This window comes from Brassica oleracea, chromosome C1, assembly GCF_000695525.1.
Source record: "Brassica oleracea var. oleracea cultivar TO1000 chromosome C1, BOL, whole genome shotgun sequence".
Classification (NCBI taxonomy): domain Eukaryota; kingdom Viridiplantae; phylum Streptophyta; class Magnoliopsida; order Brassicales; family Brassicaceae; genus Brassica; species Brassica oleracea.
In genome coordinates, this window is record NC_027748.1 from 34357257 (window position 1) to 34367994 (window position 10738).

Genomic DNA, 10738 nt, shown 5'->3' on the forward strand with positions numbered 1-10738 from the left:
GTACTACAACTAAAATAGCAACACGTGACCGATTCAGATGGTGGCACGTGACAACATGGCACACAAGTAGTTTCAAAACACTGCGATTCGGATGCGCTAAAGTGGTGTGTAGCAGTGGCGCTACTCTTGTTACATAAACTGTGATCCTCCGGTTGGAGAAATTTCATATTAATATTTTTGAATGATATAAAATAATTTGTGGTAAATGAAAAGGGTAATGAGATATACGAAGTTGTTTCTGTCATTCATTAGCTGTACATGAAGATATAAAGTTGGTCTAATTCCTAACGCTACCTTACCAAAAAAAAATAGAAAATTCAAACATTTTTTATGAAAAATAGAAAAAATTGCGGGTGGAAGACAACTCATGAATTGGTAAAACGACAAAGCAATGCACATCAAACGACACCAAGCTGGCTTTGCTGTCTCAGCTCTTTCCTTATCTTCTGAGAGAACAGCCTGCAAGCGTCCAAACTCAGATCCACCGCCGCAGCCAACGCCACGTGCGCTGCTGCATCCTCCGTGCAAGTCACGTGCGTCACACCAACTTCCACCTCGGGTTTACTCCGTTTCCTCACTCCTTCCACCGAAGCCGACATCACGAACCCTCGGCTCTGCGCCGGATGCTGCGGCAGCAGATACCCAAAATCCGACCCGGATCCTGATCCTGGCCTCGATGCAGGTCTCGACCCGGCGCTGGATCCGGACCCGAGATCCCAGCTTCCCTGAGGACTCGTAGTCGGCGTAGAAGCCGCCGTGGTGTTCCCGCCGGTGACATCAATAACAAAACTCCCGCCATTTTTCAAGCCGACAGACGACGATGTGGAAACCGCAGTGGCGATTCCGTCTTGGAAGAGCTCGAAACGGTAACCTAGCGCGTCGGAGGAGTAACCGGATTCACGCCACGCCTCTAATCTCCCCCACGGCTTCCACGTGCAACCGTCGGGTCGGAGAATTAGCCACGCGCCGGGACTCGACCGGTTCACGCGGTTCGAACCGGGAGACGGTACGAAAGGTGTTACCATAGAGGCCATCGCTACGGGTGAGCCGGAGAGATCGTGGACAGTTACGGACCAGCCTTTCCTCTCTTTCGACGGTTGCTCTTTCTCCGATCTCATCGAAGAACTGCCTAACTGATTCCGATCGCCGGAGTTGGAGCTCCTCGCGCCGAACTTGCAAGTGAAGACGGCTTGTTTCGTGTTCCCTTGCACTTGGAAAACCTGAGGGCTGCACTCCGGCTCGCCGTCGAACTGAAACACGAATCTCGGGTCGGGTTCAACCCGCACGGTCACGTGGAGCTCCGGATCGGATCCTGACTTTCCCCCTCTCTGAGACCTCCTCAAAGCAACCCATCCGTTGTGCGCCAAACACGTTTTAGTCTCCGCAGATTTTAAATCAATCGAAACCTCGAATCTACCGAGCAACTTCTCACTCCCCGAAGCGAGTCCACACGACGCGCCGCTAACGCCATCGCCGACGCGCGAGTAAGTCTCGATTGAGAGGACGCTCCAATTAGGCTTCTTAAGTGCCACCTGGATCTGAGCTTTGCTAAGACTGAAGCAAGCAGCGACGGTGGAGATGTTACCGGAGGAGCGGGTCTCGGATTCAGATTCGGTTCGGAACATGACCGGAACAGAAGCGATCTGGCGAGGGAAGTTCTTGAATCTGATTTTGCAGTAGCAGTTAGGAGTAGAAGGGTTGATCCCGGAAACAGACGGTTCGGATGATGAAGAAGACGGAGACGTCGCCGGAAACCTAACGGTCAAGTTACCGAGTATGATCCGTACGAAAGAGCACGGATCCATTTGATTTAAGATTGGATTCTCAACGATTTTGATCGAATTTGAGATTGGCGAGAGAGATGAAGCTAAGGTGGGTTGAATGAGTGAGGAAGGGGAGGAGAAGGTGGTATTAAAACGGAGAAATAGAAACAGCCTGGCAAACAGCTGGGGAATGTATCTAAATTATTTAAGAGTCAAATATAAATATATTCAGTAAATATTTTGTTTACAAAAATACAGATCCTGTGGGGTCAAAGTGAAACAGTGAGCTTACCCTCTCACCTATCATATTCCAGATAGGCAGCGTTATTTTAACTTTTAAAAAAATTCAAACGTTTTTAAAACCAGCTTTCCTTTCAATTTTTGTTTTTGATTTTCCTTTTTCTAAATTTGTTTATGTATTGTAGAAACGTATAGGGATTGATACAATCGTTATATAAGCAATGCAAACATAAATTATTTTACTGAGAATTGAACCAATGGTAAGGAAGAAATTATCAAAACATTTATCTTAACACTATAATAAAATAATAACAAAATTACGTTTATTTATTGAAACAAAATTACGTTTATCCAACATTTATAGTCGGTAGATATGGGACAAGGATCACACATATTTGTTGATTTGATATGATATTGAACCGGTATGGAATTTTTTTTTAATATGCACGAATGATAATTGTGAAACACACCGTGGACGCAAGAGGCTAATCGCTGCCATTGGATACCATGTGGGGTCTAAGATAAGCTACTATGGACCCTCTCTTACGCGATCTTTATCTGTCTCTCTGTTCACCACTTCGAGATGAGCTGGCCCCAAAGTGGAGCACGTAGGTAATTTAGTTGGCATCTTCTTCAGTGGCTAATATAAAATCATTTTATATGATTTCTTTTTTTCTTTCAACTAAATAATTAAGGGAAGACAACTATAGAAAGAGTAAAACTGCTTTCATACCGTTGTCGTTTCCTTCCTTACCTCTCTGGCGTTTTGCTATGTCCAGTGGAGGCCACTGAACCCAACAAAATTTCAAAAATTAGTGTAAGTTACTAAATCCTAGTCAGGCCCGGTCTTGAGCAGATACTCAAGAAACATTGGTATGGGGCCTATAATTTTATACACTTGAAAGCTTACAATTTATACTGTTTTTTTTGTAACAAATGTAAGAATGGATCCTAATCAAATTGCAACATAATAAAACCTTGAATATTTTTTTCATTAGTTTATAATATAAAAAGAGTAAATAGATAATTTCTAGGATTGATAAACTTTTGCAATCTTGAAAATATTGTAAATTCACTTTTAATTTCGTAACTAAAATTTTTATTGTCATTTTGGGCCCATATTTTTGGTTTCGCATTGGACCCGAAATATCTCAGGACCGGCACTGATCCTAGTCTATATGTCTCCATTCTAAAATAACGTTTGTTTCTATAGATTTGCTTAAACCTCCTAAAAATACACATAACAATAACATAGATAAAAACATTTAATATTTGTGTTCTCAATAAAATTATTTTCTGCCTCCGCCGCCACCGGCTATGTCTTCATATATTATGATGGGGTTTTTATAAACATTTGAGTGATAATTATTTTCTAATTATAAGTTTGACGGATATAAAAAAGGTGAGTCCTACAGACTACAGAGAAGACCGCGAGGAGACTGTCGAGCCGCAGCTGTATGCCCATAATATATGGCCATATATATTTCTTTATTAAGATCAGAAAGTACCTTATTATCGAGATCATCAGATTCATATTGCAGCTTTTAATATATTACTCCAACTTCCTATGTCTGGATACATCAGCGACACATGCGTAGAGGTTGAATCACTAGAATCCTGTGATAATTATATACAAATTACCTTGTTTTCATACATCCTTTGTATAAAACCTATGACTATGCTAAATACATTTACTCTAGACAAAAGAAGTTAGTACTTCAGGATAGTATTCATAGATAGCTTCAGGATCTATAGCGATTTTTCGATACCAAGATAGTATTCATATTATTATTAAACAAAAAGACGTGCAATTTCTAACTACGTTCAACATTAACAAAACCCAGTTCAATTTAAATTATTTATGTACCTAAATAGTCTTCATTTATCTATATATACCATCATGTTCAACGTCAAATCAAATTGGGATAGTAGCATAGTCGTGATTCGTGACTATAATTGAAAAACTAAAAATTACAACGTTTTTTAAAAAAAAAAAAATTACAACGTTTAAAAAAAAAAAATTGTACAACGTATGGGTTATATAACGTAATAGTTTTTATTTTTTACTTTGATCAAGTAATAGTATTTTATTTTGGATTTTGTTCAAGAGCCTCGTCTCCTTTTACAATTTTATCATATATTTGTACATCCTCGTTTAGTAAATATTTTTTGTGTTAAAAAAATTAAATTGACAATTTTATCACTTATCTACAAAAAAAACTTCATAATGAAATATGGTTGAGTTGGAAGGATAAAACAATAAGTAATATATCGAAAAGTGATTCACTATATCGGGTGAATGAAACCAAAATACCAAAAAAGATCATGCTTAGATTTTAGTGTGAACAAGCAACTTTTTTAAACCTCTCAGAGACCATCAGACATGATTGATACACAAACTTAGAATGAATGTTGTAAGCGGGGGCGGAGCTAGAGAAAAAGTTTGTAGGGGGCATAATTAAAACTGTTCATAAAACTAAAGATATATTTGTTAAAACAGGGGAGTCATATTTAAAATTAGTCAATGTTTTACATAGGATTTTCAAAATGAGTTGGGGGCAGATGCCCCCCTCTTACTTCATGTGCATCTGCCACTGGTTGTAAGCACACGAGAAAGACGGATAGGGGTGTTGCAATATTAGTATAAATCAGACAAAATTTATGCATTTCAATTCACAGTTGGATAAAGTACGGGAGAGGGTTGTAGCTTTGTTTCTAACTATTTAACATGTAGCTATTTATAACATTTTTTTGTAGGGTCTAAACATTTTAGACTGATTTACATATGAAAAAACACACTGAATATGTCTATATGTCACTATGAAGACAACCTTCCGTATCTATGATGATAGTCCATTATGGGAACACGAATTATCTATGGCGAGAGTCTACCTTGCATTCAGAAGTGGAAGCACTACGTTGGACGATGGAGAATATGCTTCAGCATTCAACATGCCAAAGATTTGGGACAGATTGCAATGATTTAATCGCCATGATTAAAGAGCCCAAAGCTTGGCCAAGCTTTGCAACAGAACTGGAGAGAATATAGACTCTGCAGATATGTTTTCCGGACTTCAAGATCATTCATATTCCACGAGCGCAAAACCATATTTTTGATTCTTTAGCTAGGACTGCGAGGTCCTTCCATAGAGAAATATGTTTTATCGATTGTTTTATTTCGGTCTGGTTACCCAGACCACCTCAAGTTTTTAAGTAATAGAATAGCCTTTCGTCGCCCAGTTTCTTCATCAATTCAGCGGCTCCTATCTTCTTTGTTCTCTACTTAAGGAACTTGAAAAGAAAGGTAGTAGAAAGCTATGGCTTACGCACCACCAATGAAGCAAGGAAAGACAAGATTTGAGGAGCCACAAGAGCAGATTCACAAGATCAGAATCACTCTCCTCAAAAAACGTCAAAAACCTTGAGAAGGTGTGCACTGACTTGGGCTGTGGGGCCAAAGACAAGAGATTGAGAGTGAAAGGACCAGTGAGGATGCCAACTAAAGTTCTCAAGATTACCACAAGAATAGCTCCTTGTGGTGAAGGAACCAACACATGGGACAGGTTTGAGCTCCTTGTACACAAGCGTGTGATCGATCTCTTCATCTCTCCTGATGTTGTGAAGCAGATCACTTCCATCACCATTGAGCCTGGTGTTGAGGTCGAGGTCACCATTTCTGATTCTTAGATTCATGCGCTTTAGATTACAATCTTGTCTTTGAATTCCAGCGACTTCTCTTTTTTAGCCCTGTTCGGGTGGAAGACGCGGAGCGTCAGCGACCGGTGACCAGAAACAAACGCGAACGACGGCAAAATGGAAAACGGATGTGAGAGAAACTAGTCGCTAGCGTTTAAAAGTCGACTCCGCATTCTTAAAACGCTGGCGCTATGAATTCCGGCGACCTGAAGTCTATTAAGGAGATGTTATTGGTTTATATATTTTGATTGATTTAGAAATCCATATAGCATTTATAAATCCAAGTAAAATATGTAAATCCAGAGGTTTTCCCTCGGATTTGAGTCTTTGTATTTTTAACTAAAAAATCCAAACAAATTCATTCAAATCCATTATAAAATCAAATATATTAGTAAATCCATACAATTGAATAACACTTGATTTGATACAGAATTTATGAATCATTAAACCAATAACACATGATTTTAATACAGATTTGAAAATCATAGAACCAATAACACTAGATTTAGTTCGGATTCTCAAATCCATTAAAATACAACAACCAATAACCCCTACTAAGTCTGAAGCATTTAAGAATCACCGCGTCTAAATCCAACTAAGCTTTACTTAGTTTCACGTTCTAATTTGGATCGCTGACGCTAGTTTCGGCGTTTTGACAACGAACAGGGCCTTTCTTGTTACAAGATTCAGACTTTTGTTTTTTTTTTCTATATGTGTTATCCTTTTGAGTTTATTTTTGTCGAACAAAAAATAGCCTTTAGTTGTCAAAAAAAAATTATTAACTATGGGGCTCCTGTATTTATGTAATATTTTGATCATTAGAATCGAATCATTAATCAAAAGATTTCATGTTCTTGTTTCTTTTTTTTTTATAACCGAGTGTCTTGGCCCCACCAAAGTGGTCCAGACTAGAGACCGAAACGACCAAGGACCTAGCATGTGCTGGTCACCATGTTCTTGTTTCTTTGAACAAATCAAATCAAACAGATCATTATCTTATGTGTAAATAATGTATGCAAACATAAAAAATTGCAGAGAAGTGTTAAGAGGATATAGATTACTAAATTCACTATAAAAGTTGAGTAAGAGAGTTCACTATAGATTACAAAAACATCTGAATTCTGAAACATAAAAAAATAACAATAAAATGAAGAAAAAAAATGTGTTTACCAAGCTCGGCAAAAGAAAAATTATAAATAGAAATAGTGTCCAAAGTAACATCTCAAATGTATCAAATAAAACCAAAACAAAATATAATTAGAAAACAGTGAAATATTGTGTTTTATGGAAAAATTAAAGATCAATAGTATTCATGTCGACAGTGAGGAGGATGATCAGGTTGATGGTCACATTCGGAAGCACGTTCTTGCTTAAAACAATATTGGTTCTGGTTTTGGTCGTGTTCTGGAGCAAACCTTTCAATAACATTATTCCCATACGGTGTTGTGGAAGGATGAGGAATGATCATGTTTTGATGATTGCCCGAGAACGTGTTCATATCCACCAATCTTCGATGATTAAATAGGTCCAACTCACTGTTGGTATTACCATCATTATCAAAAATTCCAAAAGTAGCATTACTAGAACTTCCAAAATAGAAGTTATGACCAGTCACTTGAAGATACTTGGAGGCTTCAGTTGTCACTGTCTTTTTAAAATTTTCCAAACCACATTTGAATTCAATAAGTTGACATAAGTTGAATCCTTCTATAGGGTCTTCCCACCAATTCTCAGACTTCTTATCATCTTTTCTCTTTTGCTTCAAGTCTTCATTTCTCTTTTTCTCTTCTTCCAATTGCTCTGTTACCTGTTTTCGTTGTATTTTTTACTTAGTCTAAATAACAAATTTCAAATTACATTTCCTATAAATCAAATAGGCCATATAATAAAATTTATAATAATACAATATAAATTAAATACTTATATATTTTCTTTTAAAAATTCCATTGTTTCGAAGGAGTTGATTATATTTAAACTATTCAGACTTCTTGGGGGTCTACAAAATGAGATTATTTAAAGAAGATCTGAAATCCAAATAGACAAAAAAATTTACAAAGGAGAGAGATCATGGACACTATTCTAATAAACGATATTTTCTCTTGTTGATAGATTATTATTTAACTAAAAATATTAGGTAAATTATATAATACTTCAACAAAAAATTTGAGTATAATCCAGTAAATGCATCAAACTCTAACATATAGCTTAAATAATAAATGTTGTGACTAAAAACTGGAAATGTAAAATTTACCTGAGTGAGATGATTGTTGAGATCTTGTACAACTGCATTTAGACAGGCTTCATTAAGTTGCAAATTGTTGTTTTGGTGAGGATGATGTGGATTAATATTTAAGAAGCGATCAATTACAACATCAACATTTGGATGACCAAAAGAAAAAACTTTTCGGCCAGGTGAAAATACAATAACAACAATCTCTGCACCACAAAGCGTGCAAAGCTCACTAGCTTTTTTGAAAAGACCGGATCTTCGTTTTGAGAAAGTAACTTGAAGATTATTTTCGTTTTTCATTTTCACCATCTCTATTTTTTGGCGACCTTTATTTTTTGTCACCATTTTACAAATTTTTGAAAAATATGAGTTGGTGTTAACAAACAGAAGATCATCGCATATTAATAGTCGAACATAAAATACCAACCGTTACCATTTCGAGTGGTTCTAAATTAACTCAAACTTGTTTATTATATTTATATTAAATATTATTTTTGCCATTTTAGAAACAAATTAAAATCTTGATATTTTATCAAAATTAGTATGAAATGCATGATTTTTAATATAGTGTTGTTATTTCATCTGTTACATTGCATCAAAATCTGTGAGATGTATGCACTGCATTTCAGATAAAAGATATATATCATACCTTTTTGGAAAATTATTTTATATGTCTTTTCAAAAACAAAATTAGATTTAAAATTTTAATGTTAGGATATATATATATATATATATGTTATATATAATATTTTAGTTTAAGTTGATTTATTAATGCTACATGTAAGGATTTTGGAAAAAATCTTAATGCAGTTTCATATGTTTTTTTTTTTGCTAAAACAGTTTAATATGGTTTTACGGACCAACTTTAGGATATTTATCATGCGTTACAATAACCCAAACAATATGATGAATAAGACCACTTGATTACAACTCCGTTGAGATCTAACGTTGTGAATACTCTGTTAGACCCAAGGCTGGTTAAAGACTTAACGGTTAGATGGTCCAATAGTTGAAGTAGCAAGGCTAACTCACCTTAATCTGTTTTGTGCAGGGAGTTAGTTGTATTAGGTAATGTGATCATAAAAATATATATTCAAAAAAAAATGTGATCATAGAAATAATTCATAATATGGTTATGATCACATTACCTAATATGATCACAAATATTGTTATGCATTATGCTTGGATCTTGGTATCACAAATATGGTTATGCTTTATCCTCGGAAATAGACAATATCTTTGTGAAAATATGCATGCCTTCTATTACTCGAATAATCAACTACAGTGTTCTTCTAAAATTTCCTGCTAAAGAGTTGACTAGTAAAACATAACTTATTTTCAAATATGCTTGGTGAAAGAAACTCATCAAAACAAGCATTTCAAAGAAAGAGGTATGGCCTTCTGTAAAGCTCATTATAGCCAAGCATGTTGCTAGTACGAACCTCCAATTGTTTGATCACAAAGAAGAATATTCCATCTAAATGACACAACAAGCCAAAGTTGGTAGGTGAAAATCACTCAAGCGCTTCATAGATCAACCCATACGAATAACAACGTCATGACCCGATATCTAAGACTCAAGGGTAAAATATATAATTAGAACAATATTTTCATCATCAAAAGGATCATATCTATCACTCTTACGCTCTACTCAACCTAAGTATTAGTTATTTCCAATGTTATCTTTCTTCATTTTCAATACCCTGGCCCACTTTTCAGACCAATTTCAAGCTATTTTATCTCCAATCTTACACCTACTCTCATTTTACCTTAAACAACTACCCTAAAAAACTGTTACTCCACGACCTATCCTTTCTTAAAACCATACAACATTTGGTATGACGCTATTTTGTGGTCTCTTTTTTATTATTTCTAACTTACGCGTGAGAGAACCATCAAAAATCTATGATGTTCTCTGGGTTTTCACATGTCTTCTTGTTTTACATCAAAAATCTATGATGTTCTCCTAAACAACCATGGTTGCAGATAAGATTGATTCAAACATTTATAGTTCCAAGCAAACAATTACTCGATCTATTTCATAAAAAGTGTTATTCTGACATTCTTCACACAAATTAAGAAAATGATTTAATTCCATATATGCAGCTGAGGTTTGGTGCTGGAAGCAGAGAATGAAAGCAGTGAAAAACAGCGTAGAAAAGCGGAAGAGAGTGAGCAAACAAAGGGTCAGGAAAGGAAGAGGAGATTGAAGATGGAGAAGATGAACAATCTTTAGCACCAAGTTAAAATATCTCGCTCCCATGCTTTGATGTCTTGGATTGATTTTTTTTTGTAACCATTCTCCCTGTAAACTTTTTTCTTGGAAACAATTATCATGTTGAACTACAGCTTTAACGTAATGATATCGAATAGGTGACTATAGTTTAAATGTTGATCTATTAAAATGTCTTTTTATTTTATCAAGATATGAATATATGATTGTAACTGAGAGTGCATTACTTCACTGAAAATTTGGGATTGCATTGTGTTTTAAAGATTAAGATTTGGAGTTGAACATATATAAGTCATTTTGTTAGTTTGTAACACTTTTGTTCTATGTTCCTATACAATGTGTCTAACTTTTGAAAGAAAACATATTAAATATAGTGATATAGTAATTTGAATTTCCTACAATAACATATCCATATCTCAATAATTTTTGTTTCGTGTAAGAATTCAAATTATTGTGTCAGAAATTAGTTTTTTCTTAAGGATAAATCACAAGATTAAATCAATTTTTTGAAAAGATTAACCAAAAAAATATACGAGAAACCAATATATTATTTCTATACAAAATTAATAAACAAGA

At 35.4% G+C, this 10738-nt stretch overlaps 2 protein-coding genes and 1 pseudogene across 2 annotated transcripts; 1 reads left to right on the forward strand and 2 right to left on the reverse strand.

The window, feature by feature from the left end:
• Positions 1-204: 204 nt before the first annotated feature.
• On the reverse strand, positions 205-2128 carry LOC106315168. Its single transcript, XM_013752926.1, has one exon. The coding sequence runs from the start codon at positions 1803-1805 to the stop codon at positions 399-401; it is 1407 nt and encodes a 468-aa protein (XP_013608380.1). The 5' UTR covers positions 1806-2128; the 3' UTR covers positions 205-398.
• A 3117-nt stretch (positions 2129-5245) lies between these two features.
• On the forward strand, positions 5246-5701 carry LOC106300382 (annotated as a pseudogene).
• Positions 5702-6999: 1298 nt separating this feature from the next.
• LOC106338169 (agamous-like MADS-box protein AGL62) lies at positions 7000-8274 on the reverse strand. Its single transcript, XM_013777207.1, has 2 exons — positions 7951-8274; positions 7000-7506 (listed from the first exon to the last, which is right to left on the reverse strand). The coding sequence occupies exons 1-2, from the start codon at positions 8272-8274 to the stop codon at positions 7000-7002; spliced, it is 831 nt and encodes a 276-aa protein (XP_013632661.1).
• Positions 8275-10738: the final 2464 nt, after the last annotated feature.

Bases quoted from the DNA above. Each gene is read 5' to 3' on its own strand.
- LOC106315168 (XM_013752926.1), bottom strand. From the start codon at position 1,805: ATGGATCCGTGCTCTTTCGTACGGATCATACTCGGTAACTTGACCGTT.
- LOC106338169 (XM_013777207.1), bottom strand. From the start codon at position 8,274: ATGGTGACAAAAAATAAAGGTCGCCAAAAAATAGAGATGGTGAAAATG. The intron at 7,507-7,950 runs GTAAATTTTACA...CAACGAAAACAG, and splicing joins TCAACAATCATCTCACTCAG to GTAACAGAGCAATTGGAAGA.